This window comes from Salvia hispanica, chromosome 5 (assembly GCF_029641045.1).
Source record: "Salvia hispanica isolate PSC_SH4W2 chromosome 5, Shi_PSC_v1, whole genome shotgun sequence".
In the NCBI taxonomy this organism is placed as follows: Eukaryota; Viridiplantae; Streptophyta; class Magnoliopsida; order Lamiales; family Lamiaceae; genus Salvia; species Salvia hispanica.
This window is the reverse complement of record NC_142696.1, coordinates 5,236,780-5,255,270: the sequence shown is the minus strand read 5'-3', so window position 1 is coordinate 5,255,270 and position 18,491 is coordinate 5,236,780. Positions and strand designations below refer to the sequence as shown.

General features: G+C 34.8%; 2 protein-coding genes across 2 annotated transcripts; one reads left to right on the top strand and one right to left on the bottom strand.

Annotated features, from left to right (window-relative positions):
- Positions 1-6,452: 6,452 nt before the first annotated feature.
- LOC148924250 (putative F-box/LRR-repeat protein 9) lies at positions 6,453-8,273 on the bottom strand. The gene is made up of 2 exons (XM_089057977.1): positions 7,801-8,273; positions 6,453-7,222 (listed from the first exon to the last, which is right to left on the bottom strand). The coding sequence occupies exons 1-2, from the start codon at positions 8,148-8,150 to the stop codon at positions 6,589-6,591; spliced, it is 984 nt and encodes a 327-aa protein (XP_088914103.1). The 5' UTR covers positions 8,151-8,273; the 3' UTR covers positions 6,453-6,588.
- Positions 8,274-14,221: 5,948 nt separating this feature from the next.
- LOC148924249 (uncharacterized) lies at positions 14,222-16,456 on the top strand. The gene is made up of 4 exons (XM_089059026.1): positions 14,222-14,319; positions 14,367-14,472; positions 14,728-15,633; positions 15,866-16,456. The coding sequence occupies exons 1-4, from the start codon at positions 14,222-14,224 to the stop codon at positions 16,454-16,456; spliced, it is 1,701 nt and encodes a 566-aa protein (XP_088915152.1).
- Positions 16,457-18,491: the final 2,035 nt, after the last annotated feature.

The window sequence follows — 18,491 nt, the reverse complement described above, 5'->3', positions numbered from 1 at the left end:
AATTCATGTTTTAGAATTTACTTTCTTTGAGCATGAATTATTTACGTTCTAGCATGCAATTATCTGTTTAACATGTGAATTGATTAATCGCATAATCGGTCAAATAGATCCGCGTCTGATTGATTTGTTTTGTACATGTCTTCCGCTGTGCAAGGGGCACCAAACCCCAGCACGTGATTGAGGTGGGGCGGATGTTATCAACATCGAGTTTCCTGTAAAATGATAAAGGCATCAAATTAATACTGGATCCGAGATCACACAATGCTCTACGTTTCACATCATTCCCTAAAACACAAGATAAAGTAAAACTCTTTGGATCCTTGTATTTAGTGCGTAGTCCCTTTTGGATGATAGCACTACAATTCTTTGTTAAGCTCACTGTCTCGTACTTTCCCCACTTCCTCTTCTTGGCTACCACATCTTTCAAACACTTGGCATAATTGGGCATTTGTTGCAGGGCCTCCACAAGTGGGATGTTGATGTGGACCTTACTCATTACTCAGTGACACTGCTGTTGTTGGAACTGGCCCTAACAGCTGTGTGGTGGTGCGTCTGACTGCTGCCTCTCAGCCGGCAGACCACTGCGATGGGGTGTGGCGGCCGCCGGGACTTCGTTAATGTCAGTTCCATAATCTGTCTCGATCTGCTGGGGAGTAGCCGGCGGGTCGCCGTGTTATGGTGCGGCGGGCCGCCGCACGCCTTCGACAGACTTGTTGCTAGGTGACTTTTCTGCCTCCCTTCTTCCCCTGCCTAGGTCTCCTGCCTCCGGAGGTTGATATGTGGTCCCGCTACGCAACTGCACAACATGACACTTTCCTTTCAAGTTTATCTCTGGCAAACTAGGAAGCGTACCCGAAGTGTGCTTGCTCCCTATGGTTGTGGCTAGGATCCCAATGTTGAATTCCAGCATCCCGACTTGAGTGACGAGGTTCGCCAACCCTCTTTCCAAGATGCTTGTATTCCTTTCCAAATTTTCTAGCCTCTGATTTGTCACTTTTCTATGTTCAAGAACTTCAAAATGCAGATTTCTAACAGATCCTCCCAATTGGAGCGGGGTTGATCCTCTATACCTGCACATATTTCAGAATAGTTATCAGAACAGTAATCTTGTGCATCGTAGGAGTAATCAGAGCAGTTTGGGTCGTAATATGATCCCCCATGGTCGGGGCTATAGCACTCCTCATAATATCCCCCTTGCTGATCATCATAGTAACCATATAGATTCTCCATGCATGTAGGAAAATCCATTAAAACAAAAAGAAAATAAAAATAAAAATAAAAATAAAAAAGCGATTAAAATCCAAGAGTAGCAAAATTGTTCGTTTGAAGATATCACTATTTTTTAGCACTATTAATACCTGCAAGTATACATAATAGAAATAGTATAGCCAAAGGTCAGTACCGGATATCGAACACGGGGAAGGCAAACACAGACTGTCTATCTTCTGCTAAAACTCAATTACTATCTGGAGAAACAAGAGATTTTGAAAACTTTTTAAAACTGGAAGCAATAGAAGGCAATTAACAACTAGATGCACTTAAAACACAGAGATAAACGATAGAGATAAGGGAGTTCCAGGGATGTGCGTTCACAGTTACGGTTATACAAATTCCAAACTACAATACCCTAGCACAGTTATTAACTTGATAGGACGAGTCACCTAGCTTATGCTCATGCGATGCAAACATTGATTACAAGATTAGGGTTTTCAATCCTAACACGTAACTCCATAAAGTTCCTAAGACCCTTGAAAAGTCCCCACTCTCAATTAACAGTTCCGTTTTAAAGGAAGCTAACTGTAGTGTCTACTAAGTGGATCTAACTCACTAAAACTCTCTCACAATATCATGCCCACCGTTGTCTTCATCGTTGAAAGAGCTTCGCGGGAGTACCTTACACGCCTCAATCGGAGCCCAGATGAGAAAGTTATGGTTATTTTACGAAAGCCGCGCAATCCAGAAAGAAACGCGCTGCCAGGCGAATTCCAAGGAGAAAAACGCCCGATAGGGCGTTATGACTGTTTTGATGTTCGGAGTCCAGAAGGTTCGCCCAACCGGGCAATTTTGACGGAACAAGTTTTAGACTACTATTTTGTGTTTTTCTTTTGCTATTTTAAACCCATAGTATTAATATTCTTGCTAGGGTCATTTCATGGAAGACTTTGAACATTGTTGAAGAACAAAGACTCCATTTGTGAGCACCCATCTTCATTTTGAAGATTTATCAAAATCCCTTGTGGTTGCATTCCAATTTATTGTCGGGCTTATGTTGAATGTTAAGGTATGCTTGCTAGTTCTTGTGTTGCTAGTTGGTAGAGCCATTAGGTTTTTGTTTGTGAAAGTAGCCATTGGGTTTTCTTTCTTGAGCTTTAACCTAAATCATAACACTTATATCTTCTTCTTTTTCTTCATATTTTTCATTGTTATATTTCTTGTTTGGGTTGTTGTGTATCTTTGCAAGAACAAATCTGGGCAACATATGTGTCTTGAATCAACAAGATTCACATTACTTGCAACATCGAGATTACAGATTTTCACGTTCCAAAAGAAATTCCGTGAAAGCGTGTAGCTTCACCTTCGGGGGTTCTAAAAGAAATTTTTCTCAATTTGCACAGGATCGTGGCATGGTTTTCCGCCAACTAGTCCATTCCTAGTATTATGGCCACATCCTACATGATCATAACACTCAAGTTGTTCGCTAAAATCTTAAGTTAGCCCAGAGTGAATTCTAAGTTCGAGCAAGTACGAGAAATTTCTATACGGCCTCCTACAGGGGAAGATACTTCCATTCTATGTTCTGATTCTTTCGTAATGAGTTTCAAAGTAGTCACGCAATTCGCAGAAATAAACGAATGCAAAGCACCAGTATCAAATGGAAGCATAACGGGTATGTTGAAGAGCTTACCCATGCCTGCCAAATTTCCTTGGTTCACCTCCGGTTGCTTTTGCCTCATTGCATAAGCTTAAGCCTATGTTGGAAGTTTAGGCCTCGGCTAATGGTTCTTAGGTTACTGCCGTGGATCTACTCCAGGCTGGTCATGAAGTGCGTGCAGTCGGGGGCGCTATGCTGACGGGTGAGGTCTTGTTCCCGTCCCTGGAGTCTTGTTTGCGCAGTGCTTAGTAAAGTGCTCATTCTCTCCGTACTGGAATTAGGCGTCTATCCCCGCCATGCAATCTGTTGCATTTGGGGCATGGGTTGGACCTTGGTGGATTTCCCTTGAATGGTCTAGGGTAGCTTGGTATCCGCCACCTAGTGGCCTGTTTAGTCCCTGCCTGTTTCTGTTTAGGCTCGGGTTGGGCTCGCTGTCCTTCCTACTTCCTCTTGTCCCTGGATGCTTGCGAATGTGTTGGGTATAGAGCATGACTCACAACTGGTCTGGTTTCCTCTCCCGGCATGGCTGCCTCGATGTATAGTGCTCTACCCAAAGAATAATGTAGAGAAGTCTCTTGTCTATATTATTCTCTCTCTTACTTTTCTTTCTCTCCACTTTAACTATTTATTATCATTTTTTCAAAACGAGTGCAGAAAATGAAAGTGTCTTATTTTTCGTGGACGAAGGGAGTATTTTTCATGAAAATACTGAACAGAAATAATGTACATATTTGGTTTACAATAATGTATATATTTGAATGAATAATGTACTAACATAAGATGTAGAGAACTACCAACATGATGTAGCATGAGACGATGCCTAGAATCAACAACTATCCATGTACTAATCTATCTAAATAATGTAACAGGAACGAATGTTCTTAAATCATGTACAAGTTGGCATGTATAATGTTGTATAATGTAGCAGTACAGAACTGTGTAAAGAATGTATGAGCACAAACCAAAAAAAATACTTCAGCATCTGTATGTACAAAAAAGAACGATGTAGAATAAGTCCCTTTATAAATGCATTACATGAAAGCAACAGGAAAAAACAAAGGATAGTATAAAGGAATATTGAAATTAGATTCCCCAATGTACCATCAAAGGCAAACGAACAACATTGAAATCCACAAAACTAAGAAATTGTACAAAGCAGAACGAGAATTGCAAAGCAACAGAAAATTACAAAAGCTTAAATTTAGTGCACAAATAGCCTCTCAATCAGTGACAAACCATCTTAAACATAAACTACACTATAAATCAAAATTGATATCAAATAATATACATAAACAATCAAATATCGATTCCAAAAGTTTAGAATAAACTGAAATTGAGGAAAAAATTTCGTTTTTGGGCTTTACCTTTCACGCCATCATCGAAGCTCTAGAGAATTGACAAATTCTCCGTCGTCTGAACTGATTCTTTCGTCTACACCGTGAGAAACACGTCTGATGGGGACCGATTCGCCGTCAACTACGACTTGAGAAATGCGTCGAGAGTAGGATAGAAGGTAGAGTGAAGCGGCGGTTAGGGCTCCTGGGGAATAATGATTAATGGGGGAGAAAGAAGGTGGAAGGACTGGTGAAAGAGAGAGTGGGAGGGAGTTGTATTGTCGCTGAAATTAAATCCCGAAAATCTTATACATGCATTTTGAAAATGAACCACCTCATTATTTGATGACTAATTTTTCCCTTTAATGTAGATAAACACTAACATAATGTACCGACTAACCATTAATCTAAGCTATCCGATTAATAAATTATAATGAGTTTAATACACCCCTATATTATCAGACTATGGGTCCTATTCTAATGCTTATAGCATCCTAATCCAAAATCAAGACTAAACCTCCACCCTTAGATTTTAAAATGAGTGGATGAGATTAAAGCTCACAAATCTCAATAAATAGTAGACAAAATATCAACAAAAGGGTAATATCGTCATTATGTTATCATATGATAATTTTCGTGAGTGTTTTTTTATATCAACATTGTGTATTACAAATATCAACAATATGACATTAGAATATCAACACAAGGACAAGAAAATATCAACATATTTTTATTGAGATTGGGCATGCATAATATTGAGATTTTGCCTACAATATATTGAGTTTTTTTGTTGCATTTGTTGATAAAAGCTGCTTATCAACATGTGCGAAAATTGAAATATAATTTATCAAATTTCATCACCCGAACATCGTCGGAACGTATGCAATTGAGATCTCGTTGGAATCCTTATTAAATTATCTTTAATTTGATATATTTTTTGCGAAAAAATAATTTAAATTGAGAGAGTTATGTAAATTTAAAGATTTGAGACAATTTTGAGGAGAGAGAAAGTAGTTAGTTATAATTACTACATATAGGATTTAACATTAATACTCTTTTAATTTAATTAATAATTATTTAATTAAAAGGGTATTAATGTCAAATCCTATATGTAGTAATTATAACTAACTACTTTCTCTCTCCTCAAAATTATCTCAAATCTTTAAATTTACGTAACTCTCTCAATTTAAATTATTTTTTCGCAAAAAATATACTCCATCAAATTAAAGATAATTTAATAAGGATTCCAATGAGAATCTCAATTGCATATGTTCCGACGATGTTCGGGTGATGAAATTTGATAAATTATATTTCAATTTTCGTACATGTTGATAAGCAGCTTTTATCAACAAATGCAACAAAAAATCTCAATATATTGTAGGCAAAATCCCAATATTATGCATGTCCAACCTTAATAAAAATATGTTGATATTTTCTTGTCCTTGTGTTGATATTCTAATGTCATATTGTTGATATTTGTAATACACAATGTTGATATAAAAAAAACACTCACGAAAATTATCATATGATAACATAATGACGATATTACTCTTTTGTTGATATTTTGTCTAGTATTTATTGAGATTTGTGAGCTTTAATCTCATCCACTCATTTTAAAATCTAAGGGTCGAGATTTAGTCTTCATTTTGGATTAGGGTGATATAAGCATTAGAATATAACCCTATTGGTTGTATACTATATGTTTTAGGTATTTAGTGATTTTCTTTTTTTGATATTGGATAATAAATATTGTTATCTTGTTGATTTGTATTTTTGTGTGTTTATTTGAATTTTTAGGTATTAATTGCTATATTTTTAAATATTGAATTATTTTAAAAATTAAAATAAAAACTATAAATCGGACCCGGTTCGTAACCGGAATCGGCCAGTTCTTATCCGGTCGGTTCCAAACCGGAACTGGCCGAATCCGGTTGTGGAATTAATGAAAATTTGTTACCGGGTACCCGGTCAAACCAGACCGAATAGAACCGGAACTGGCCGGTTAAGCAGCCCTAGGAGAGGTCATGACATGATTACATGCCAATAGATGTGTTGTTACGCAATAAGTCTTTTTAGGTGCAAATCATACCAAGTCTAGTAGCTACAATATCATGCTAACCTAGGACAGTCTAGTAAATGAAGATTTAAAAGACTATTAATATTAAAGACATAATTTTATTAAATCTGGTAACCAAAAAACTATTGATAATAAAGAGAAGTAACAGGAGGCATGAAACTACTGATAATATGATAGAATAAAGGTTCCAAAATAATAGCATACCCTCCAACCAATCCAGCAAAAAGAAAATCCAACAAAGAGGAAAATGGGTGAGTATCATATTGATATATCTTAAGTCAAAAATAGATAGAAGAAAGATACATTTACCCTTGATTGAGAAAATAAAGACACCTGTACCGTCTATTGAAGTTATAGTCAGGACGCGGAAAATTGTCTGTATAAAGTTTGTATATGTAATATTCAAACCAGAAGGCAGAAGAAGTAAATGGATCGCCACCATCGCAATTAGGCCATGGTATATCACTGATAGAGTCACTAGGGAGTTTAAGATGTTTGATTTGTTGACGGCATCTTTTCCCCAAATCCCCTTGAAGATCGAGATCAAAACATCTACGGATATCAAGTGATTCAAGGCGTGGACAACCATTAAGGATGGCTTCGAGTCCTTCATTTCCAATCCAATGTGCAAATACTTGTAGATGCTGCAAATTATGCATGCTTCTGCTGATTGCGCGAGCATACAGATTCTGAAAGTATCCATGAATAAGACCACCACCATATGTTGGATCAGGAAGTATGCACTTAAATCCGTTTAATGAGAATGATTTCAACATTGGACAAGATTTGCCAATAACCTCGATGTCGCAAGCACCAATTCCAGGTCTAAGAGTAAGGTGCAATTCTTCCAACTGTGGAAGTTTTGCAACCATTCTACGTGCACAATATCCTGATATGAAAAAGCAAGTTCCAAGCTTAAGGCGTTTGAGATTTGGTGATCTGTCAAACAAATATTAATACAGATTAGTGAATTTATAGGAAGCTTCTTATACCAATGACTACTACATTAGCTTTTATGTGTATGACATAAAATCGAGAGAAAAGGTCTCAACATTTACTGCATTCTATTAACAATCGGACCAAATAGGAAAAAAAAGAGGTGATAAACTTAAGGAAATACTAGTAAACAAGGAGGAAAAGGAGACGAAGCAAAAATATACTACTCCCTCCGTCCCAAGGAAGATGACCCCTTCCTTGGGCGCCACGGGATTTTATGCAACTTTATTTTGTGTGTAGAGAGGAGAGAGTAAAGTAAGAGAGAGTGAATAAAGTAGAGATAAAATATTTCCATTTTAAGTAATGAGTCATCTTGGTTGGGACAAACTAAAAAGGAAAGTGGATCATCTTCAATGGGACGGAGGGAGTACAAAATTCTTTTCTGCGTCTCACAGCTCAAATGCAATATAAAGGCTTCTTTGCATACCAAATTTCAAAATTTAAATCAAAGCAAAAATCGAATTCAAAATCAGGTGACTGAAAAAAGAAGATGATCACAGCCTATTTCAACAAAAATTTACCTATGGACAATGTAGTCCAAGAGTGCATCGTCCCCGAAGTACTGAACAGTGAGGTCGACCAATAATCCCTGGCTACGATCCACTGCGCGGCGGCATATGACATTGTACTCGCCATTAAAAACCCCTTGACTAGGGTTGGAGAAATCGATGACTCGCCACAAGTCAGGATCCTTGGAAACCTTCCTCCATGTAGCACACACTTGCGCACTTGTCAACATCCCCTCCGCCCCCAGCCTATGCAAAATATTGGCAGTCACATCCCCGGGAAGTTCGATCCATGGTGGCGGAGGGGCCGAGGATAAAGCAGCCACCGGAATTTTGATCGGCTGCAGGAGAACGTTGGTCTGCATCCAGCGGAGCCACCTTGAACAAAGGCCTTCCTCACATAGACGCAGTAAGCGGATTCGGTGGTGGTGAGGAGTGGCGTAGAAGTCAAAATAATCGTCGATGTTGTAGATGCAGCCGGGGGGGTCGCGGCCATCGAATTTAGAGATTTGGGGACCTGGGAAGGAACCAAATAGAGGAGGGTCGATGGGGAAGAAGATGGGAAGACGAAGTTGATTGCGAGGGATGGAACAAGGAGGAAGACGAATATGAGGGTTGTTTTGGAGGGGAATGGCGTGATATAATGAGAATAGCTCATCAAATGGTGGCGTGAAGGGAGACTGTGGAAATTGTGGAAATGCTGGGAAACTGGGCTTGTTGGAAGAATGTGTTGTGGACATGGCGGAAGGCACCGGAGGAGTATGTCACCACAAACAATTTTTTATGTACGTATATACTTGCAAAAGTTGTGATATGACCCAAAATATTCAAGAGAGATATTAAATCAAAAAGGATGTTTCTGCTAGATTCACGCTTCAATATATCCCAAAAATTTGGAACTGCCTTACCACCGAGAGACTCGGCATGAGAAGAGAGAGAGAGAGGAAGTTACTGGATTTCTAAAGCAGTGTTCTCATAAAATTTAGATTTAGATTAAAATTGGATATAGTAGTTTATATGGGAGGATGGTGAATATATAACATGGGATATGAAGTGGAAAGGAGAAGATATTTTTTCGATTTTTAGATTTTATTAAGTATGAAAAATCATCTACTTTAAAATTATACTACTATAGTGGAGTAGTATTTTCTTTTATTTAGGGTTAATAAAAAGACTCGTACACCATCCTCAAGGGCAAAATAGTCATCAACGACATTTATAATTTTTTCTTTCTAAATTCCTGAAATGTGATTATTGCATAGTCTAGAAGGTGTAAACACCATATATCAATTTTAAATTTAAAAATTAATTTATTGTTTAAATTTAATTTCATCGTTAAGTCCTCTAACTAAAGATGCCAAGAAAATAATCGGAAGAATAACGAAATATATTAGACCCATATAGTAGTTCATTGGGTGTCCACAACGATGCACTTTTACTTAGTTTTCACTATAATTTTTAAAAATCTATTATCATCTGAATTTAATATCATCGTGAAGTGCTCTGTGATAAAAGATATCTAGAAGAGTCAATAAAAGAATATTGTAGATTTAAAATTATTAATATACTAGTACTTATGAATAAGTGGATAAAAAGAAAAATATATACTTCCAACAAAAATATATACTGAGATTTATTCTCCACTTATTTTTTAGCTACATATTAAGATATGTACCGTATCAAAAATGCCTATTTTTTTGGGATTGAGGAAGAATAGTTTATTTTGTGTTAATATGTTAAAGATGAATATTGTAAATTTGAATCTATTTACAAGTTTTGAATATTTATAAAGTTTGGGTATGAATTTAAATCTATACATATATAACGGCAAGTTTTAGCCGTCATTTTGATTATTTATAAGTTTTGGACAACATTTTGAAAATCTATACATATATAAAAGGTAAAGTTTAGCCATCATTTTGAATATTTATAAGTTTTGGGCAACATCTTAAAAAATTTAGAAATTTTGGGTGATGATTGTAAAATATTACTTAAAGTTTTAATAAATTTACATAATGACTCCCAAGTAAATGCCATTTATAAAATAATGTAGGTATATGTAACTGCAGATGGTGTGAGGAAAATATTAAAATTGAGGACTTTTTAAATCTACGGTCAAATTAATGTTAATACAATAATAAAATGTAACTCCATATTAACTCCTAATTATAGTGTGATTATGGTATAGCTAAATCATTCGATTTAATGATTTATGACGAGTTTCCAATTTATGCGTTTTTTGACTTTCAAATCTATGACTAAATGTATCCAATCAATTATATTATAAATTAATATTCATTTTAATTATCATTGATAACCTAGAATGCATTTTTCCCCCTATAATGTACAGTGGAATATAGGAATTATTGGTAGCCTTTAATTTTTATCCATAAATATAGGGGTGAGATCTCCTGTTGTTTTTGCAAACACCGCACCAAATGTTGTGCTCAAAATGTTGTTTTTTAAATTAATTACTGTATTCATTATTTAAAAAATAAAAATAAATCACTTCATGCCTTCTACAGTGAATGCCTAAAAACACACAAATAAGAATAAAATATTGAAAAAGAATAGATAGAGAAGAGGAGAGAAGATGTCGTTTTATTCCTACACATGTGCGTTTTGAGCACAGCATTTGGTGTTGTGTTTGTAAACACAGCAGGAAATCTCACCCCATAAATACATGTTCTTTTATTGTAGAATTATCTTTTCAGTGTAAACATAATAAATTTCAAAATTGTTTTCTCAAAGGATTCAACTTCAACGGTCGATGATGGTAGCTCTTTTTGCAACGGTTAATGGAGACAGACGGTTGAGATATAGTCCTGTAAAAGGTGAAGAGTCGAAAACGCGACTCGGAGGCTGTGGAGGGGTGGTCGTGTAATTAGAGAAGGTGAAAAGAAAATAGCACTTTTAAATCTTATTTTGAGGATCATTCTCTGTTTGAGTGTTTTAGTTTATAATTAAGTTGTTTCTTAATGTTATTTTATTTTATTTTTTTTTGTTAATTTTGTTTGAATATTTTCCATCTTAGCTATGATAGTTATTTTATCTCAAATAAAGAAACTGCATAATCTGACTATCTATAACATTTGGAAGCTAAAATTGTACGTTTGTCATCAACTTTATTACTTCCATAGGTTTCATGCAAACCCCCCCCCCCCCCCCCCCAAAAGTCTACGAAATGGCGAAAGGGAGCAAAGAAGATGAAGAACATAAAATATCACATTTTTTTTGCGCACTTACATAAATCATCAGTTTGGAGATTAAGGAGGGAAATAAGGTCGAGGTAAATCAACGATAGTTCCGTAAGTTTCGGCCTTTCGGGTATAAAAATAAGCACGTGAGAGAAGTTACAACGCGCTGATGATGAGTGTTTTGTTAGATTTTTGTTTTAATATTTTATTTTCTTTATTTTGCTATTCTTATTAATGTATTTTAAGGTTGTTTACAAATGGAAGTAATTTATTTCATTAACTTGCAAATTTATTTACTAATGTTAAGTTTTACTTATTACTCTTTATATGTGTACTTTTTATTTGTTATGTAGTTCATCATTTTATGGTTTTATGACGAAATTATTGTCCCTTAATATTTTATTTGTATATTAAATATTTTATTAGATTTATATATTTTTATATTTTTTTTAATCTTATGTAATGATATTGTCACTTATATTATTTTATTTATTCATAATATCCAAAAAATAGTACTCCTATAAAAGTATTCTAAGTCGCTATGCATAGCGCGTGGGTTAACACTAATAATTATAGGGTTAACACTAATAATTATAATTTTTGGGCAAGATTTTCAATAAGTCTGTATATTTTTGGTCACCAAATTTGATAACCGTCTTTAATTCATGCGTTTTATATTTTTCATTCATGATTATCACTGCAGTTACAAGAATATTAATATGGTGTAGATTCTATCATTAAAATACAAGGTTATAATTCATAGTAGGAGTAACGTATATATTTAAAATACAAGGTTATAATTCATAGTAGATTCTATCATTAAAATACAAGGTTATAATTCATAGTAGGAGTAACGTATATATTTAAAATACAAGGTTATAATTCATAGTAGGAGTAACGTATATATCATTAAAATACATGGTGTAGAATATTATGTAGTTCACTGTACAACGAGTAAATTAGGAGTAACGTATATATCATTAAAATACATGGTGTAGAATATTATGTAGTTCACTGTACAACGAGTGAACTACGTAAATGATACCTGATCTTTCACTTTCGCACATAAATGGTACCTGATCTTTATTTTATATCGTTTTTGGTACCCAGTGACAGAAATAACCCTAGGTACCAAATGTGTGATTTTTTTTCATGGAGGATATTTTTGGAATTTCTTTATCAAAAATGTGATTATTTTTTCTTCCTTATTTTTCTTTTTCTTCTTTAGTTTCTTCTTCTTTCTTTTTTCTTCTTTTTCTTCTTTCTTTTTATTATTTTATACATACGTCTAATTGCATTCATAATATAAATAAAAAATAAAATACCTAATTAAATTAATTATTTAAAGTAATTAAATCAATTGAATAATTTTTATTAAATTATTTTATACTCATTTTAAGGTTGAAACATCTAACTAAAAATATTCAACTTTTTATATCATTATGAATATACAATTCACAATGTTAAATAATGTTAAATTTTTATTAAGACTATATTGATTAGTTACTAATTTAATGTAAAATTATTATAATTATTATTATTATTATTATTATTATTATTATTATTCATAATTTATATAATTATACTACAATTATTTGTTAATTTAGTATTATAATAATAATAATAATATTATAATAATTAAATATATTATAGTTATAATTATATGTAAGTAGGGTCCTATTCTAATGCTTATAGAACCCTAATCCAAAATCAAGACTAAATCTCCACCCTTGGATTTTAAAATGAGTGGATGAGATTAAAGCTCACAAATCTCAATAAATAGTAGACAAAATATCAACAAAAGGGTAATATCGTCATTATGTTATCATATGATAATTTTCGTGGGTGTTTTTTTATATCAACATTGTGTATTACAAATATCAACAATATGACATTAGAATATCAATACAAGGACAAGAAAATATCAACACATTTTTATTGAGATTGGACATGCATAATATTGAGATTTTGCCTACAATATATTGAGATTTTTTGTTGCATTTGTTGATAAAAGCTGTTTATCAACATGTACAAAAATTGAAATATAATTTATCAAATTTCATCACCCGAACATCGTCGGAACATATGCAATTGAGATCTCGTTGGAATCCTTATTAAATTATCTTTAATTTGATATATTTTTTGCGAAAAAATAATTTAAATTGAGAGAGTTATGTAAATTTAAAGATTTGAGATGATTTTGAGGAGAGAGAAAGTAATTAGTTATAATTACTATATATAGGATTTGACATTAATACCCTTTTAATTTAATTAATAATTATTTAAATTTAAAATATATTACACTTGACATTATATCAACCACAAGATCTTCTAATCTAATGGTTAAAAATTGGTCTCAATTTTGGATTGCTAATTAGTTAGCAATTGATCACCTCCCTATGTAAGTATATTTGAATGATATTAAAAATGAATTAATTATTAATTTATAATAATAAAATAATAATATTAATATTGATTAATAATAATAGTATAAAGAATGAGGAGAATGAGAGAAGATAATATAATATCACTTTTGGTACTAATTTTATGTATGCTCAAAATATCCTCTATGACATAAATGAGAAAATATATTTGTTCAAAGGGCATTTTGGGAAGAAAATTGCATCAGGTACCAAAAATGTGATTTATAGGTACCAAAAACGATATAAAACAAAGATCAGGTATCATCTACGTGCGAAAGTGAAAGATCAAATACCATTTATGTAGTTCACTATATATTTAAAGAATTACAATCATTACAAACACAGAATTCATAGGGTATCAAACTGACATTTATAAATTTGAGTGAACTATATAAAAAGTCCTCAACGTTTTAAAAGTTACATTGCAGGCCCCTAGAGAAAAAAAATACCTCCACATAACCCTACCCTTTTACATAATCACAAATCGTGTTTTTTCGGTCTATATTGCCCTTGAGCCCTAAAAGGGCATTCCAGTCCTTTCAAGTGTAATGTCTGGCATTGGCGGCCTGCATGCGCTGCGCCATCTACTTTCATGACGCGAGCGATTGGACGTTTTGTGCAGCGCCATTTCGTCTTCCGTCTTCTTCACTCCACATATAAACTTATAATGAGAATTTGAATTCATTCTAAAATATTCACATTTTGCGGTCTCTACAATTTACAATCTTTCCCTCCATACCACTTCACTCCCACCTACCAACTCAAACTCAGTATCTGTTGTAAACCCTTCCTTCGTCCTTGAAGTCTATTGCATGAATGGCCCCAAAACGGAAGCGAGGTGGGTCCGCCGGTGCTTCCTCCTCGAGAACTGGGGGTCGGCGTAAAAAACGTCCCGCACCTTCGCCATCGCCGACGCCATCGCCAACACCACCGACATCGGCCTCGTCATCACGTTCATCATCGCCGCGCCGCCGCGTAGACATGGACCAGAGGTTATTGATGTGGATAAAGAGACTTGGGATGTCAGAGATCCTGAACTGGATTTTTCCATCCCGAAGAAGAATACAGTAAGATTGAGTTCTGAATTTTTCAAAATTTTTCAAAATCACAAAATTTCACTGATACATAGTCTCAGTTTGTGATTTAGAGTTCCGAAATTTGTTGGTAATTTAGATCCATATCTGAATTATGTTAGTTAGGTTAGGTTATTTAATGTTGTCTAAGTTTGTCACAAGTTTAAAGTTGTCTGATTTTTTCACAAGTGTAATGTTGTCTGATTTTGCCACAAGTTTAATTTTTTCAGATTTTGATTAACTGGGGAGGCTCCTGGGAAGTTTTCGGTTGCTTTCCATAATGGTGGTTCGTTCTTCGGGGCCAAAGATGAGAAGAAGAAGTATGTTGGTGGTTATTTGACTTTCTTTGACGACTGTGATATTAACCAATTCACCCTGATAGACTTGTCTAGTATGGTACTTAAGTTGAAGTATGATATGAAGACAATATGCGAGTTTTATTACGTTCATCCAAAGTATAGTCCTGGCTGTGAGGGCAAAGTAATAGGAGGTCCATGGATGCCCATTGTTGACAATGAACACCTCATCGAATTCCTCAAGGTTGCTGCTACTAGCACAAAGCTAGTTCACATATCCGTTTTGGAGATAACCCGAGCTGCTGCTATACTGAAAAAGATGGAAGAGGAAGCGCAAGCGATTCTCGAATTCACGACGCGGAAATCCACAGGAGTTCTTATTGAAGAGATTGAAGAAGCTGAAGCTGAACCAACTGTCCCAAAGATTCGACCGAGGAAGAGGATGCAGGAGCAGAAGGTTCCACCGAGGAAGAGGATGCAGGAGCAGAAGGGTTTAAACAATAAGCCTTCGATGATTGGGTGGTATGATAAGGACATTGAGTTCGATGAATATCTTGTAAAAAGTCTGGAAGATGCTCGTGCTAAGTGGAAAAGGGACGACGAGGTAGCACGTCAAAATTTGGAGAAAGCCTTTGCAGAGGTTTCCTCCGAAGCAGTAGTATCCGACGTCGTACCATCCGAAGCAGTAACATCCGAAGCCCCACTATGTGATGCTATACCATCCGAAGCAGTACCATCCGAAGTAGTGTCTTCGGTCGAAGTTGTTGAAGTTGTACAACAACCAATACCAGATGTTGTTGAACCTATGGCAGATGTTGGACAAGTTGGAGGAGAAGACCTCCATGCACACGTGCAAGATGTAATTTGTTGTGATATTAAATGATTCATATCATACTACCCCGTTTGTGATTTGTGATTCACAATGATTGATGTTAGTTACTCGTTTGTTAGTTGTGATTTCCATAAATGATGTAGTACCCCGTTTGTTATTTAGTATTTTGTTTGGTTGTGTTGAGCATGTGGACCCAGTGTCCCCTCCCCTCCAAATTTTTTAATTTGTCAGTGTATTGATTCACTTTTGTATTGCGTAGGAGGTAATTGGTTCGTCATGCCCTGAAGATGAAACTGTGGGTGTGAATATACTTGAAGAGGTGTACCAACCGGTGATGGACGGTGGATGTGAACTACAAGCGGACATTCGGGTTGACAGTTCATTTATCCCGATTCTTGAGGACATTACCCATGAACTGTTCACGGACGAAGTTCACACCTCTGTGCAAGAGTCAGCTCCAACTGGTGTAGTTTCAGAAGAAGCCCAGCCAACTGCAGGAGAAGTACCCGATCAAATTGTCCAAGATGATGATTATTGTCCTTCGTTCGAGTATGTTCCCGACGGATGTCATCTGCATAACGAGGGATGTGAGACTGATGATGAGGATTATGAGGATGGGGTCGGGCATTTTATCTCCTTGGCAAGCATGTGTCGAGATGAGCAGTTGTTTACATCTTATTACCAAAGCCTATGTCAGCAACAACCGGAACAGCAGCGGAGTGCGCAGCGGCGGATGGAGGTGGGGTCGCGCGGGGTCGGCCGACCCCACCGCCGTCTCCGGAGAACCGCCCGAAGACTCCTCCCAACAGCCCCCGACCCCACGGCAACCGGAACTCCGCCCCATGATTAGGGGCGGACACAGTGAAGGAGGCTTAAGCCCTCACCCAAAATGAGTTTTCTTATCTTTTCTACTTCTAAATTTTTTAAAAGTGTCTTAAGCCCTTACTATATAAACGCTATTGAAGACTAAATTATTGAAAATTGAGTGATTAAAGGGCTGAACTTAATCTGAAAAAATCAGAGCAAAGTGAATTACAATGGAGCTGTGTGTCTGGGAAGAAGGGGAAGAAGAGTACTTGACAAAATGTGATTAATATAAATATTACTTATATTATGAAAATCCTTATTAAATAGCGCCGCATTGTTTTGCTTTAAAAAGTGAGCCACTCTTAGTTTTCAAATAAAACTTTTACTAACACTTGTTGTAAATAGAGCCGAGTAGAGTAGTGGAGTAGTATAATTTTTTAGAAGTACTAAACATCTTGTTTAATTAAAAGTGCAATTAAAAGATAAATATAAATTGTGCAAGTAAAATTTATATTCTTAACTTAATTTTCGTATTTGTTTGAGCCATCTCAACTAAAGTGATGTGTTACCTTTATTTGACGAAAATTCGGTATGATTATTTTTCGATACCGTTACCATACTGTCTATGCGGTGTACCATACCATATTACGGTTTACCGTACTTTTACGTTATACCGAAATAAGGTACAGTATGACATACCGAGTACGCTATATCAAAGTAAGGTATTGCATACCGTTATACATGTGTTTCATACCAAAAAAAATCTATTATAGCTAAATATTTAAAATAAAATTTCACCTATTTAAATAATGTCCAAAAGATTAAAACTACATCACAATCAAATCTATACAGTCGACTTGATTTGCATCTCTGTGTGAGTGTGTTTGAGGTTGGGGCGGCTGAACTAAAATATGAAAGTAGGGTTAGGGATTTTAACATATTAATTAATTTTTATATAAATTTTAAATACAACATATATATATATATATATATATATATATATATCGAATTTTTGGCAAATATAGTAAATGCGGTATACCGCGGTATAGGAAAATCTATACCTTTACCGTACCAAAATCTATCGATAAGGTATCATTCCGTACCGCAATTTTGGTATTTCCGATATTTTTTTGGGTACGATAAGTGCGGTATTTCGGTATATTTAGTCAGCCCTTAATACTCGTAGAGGTCAATTATCACGCTTAATATGAAATAGAGATATTTTTATTACTGTTTTATATATTTAAATATTATCATATTAATTTTCTCGTCCGACCCCACCATTTTTAATTCCTGGATCCGCCATTGTCAACACCGTTCATATAACATTCAGCTCACTTTCTGAAACGTAGCTTCTCAGTTCTCCCCCAACCGCCAACCACCACCATGGCTCTCACTTTTTCAAACGAACAATTTACGGATGCATGTCTTGGTATTGATTGTGAGTACTACTTTTGAAGCGTTCTCAAAGCAAAAATATACCTGCAAAACTAAGTAAAGATTCTATAAAATAATTATTCATTTATTTTTTATTGTTTGCAACAACATAATGAGTAGGATAAACTACATTAATAACAAAGAAAGCTAGCAAACTAAAATAAGACCAAACATAATAAAAGATAAAATAAGAGGGTAAGAAAACAAATAAGATTAAAATGCTGAGAGAGAACATAATACACTGATCTTCTTCACTGAAATGATATTGTTGATTAATGGAATTAGTATTTATTGAAAAATTTGATGATAGCTCAATATCCTTTATTATAAATTTAATTAATATTAATTTAAGTTTGTAACGGTAGTAACTCATTTTTCTAAATACAATTGTAACGATAGTGACTTTGGAATGCATATTCCAATCTCATTTAGTAGTAATCTCATTTATTAGTATTATTTAATTGAGCACCGTTCATTATATATGACACAATGTCGACAAAAGCTTCTAATTTATAATTCAAACTCTGATGTCTTTGAAATCATAGCATATAATATTACGTGCCAAATTTAAGAATTATTATTATTATTATAATAAATATTCACATATCAATTTAAGTTTGTAACGGCAGTGACTAGGGATG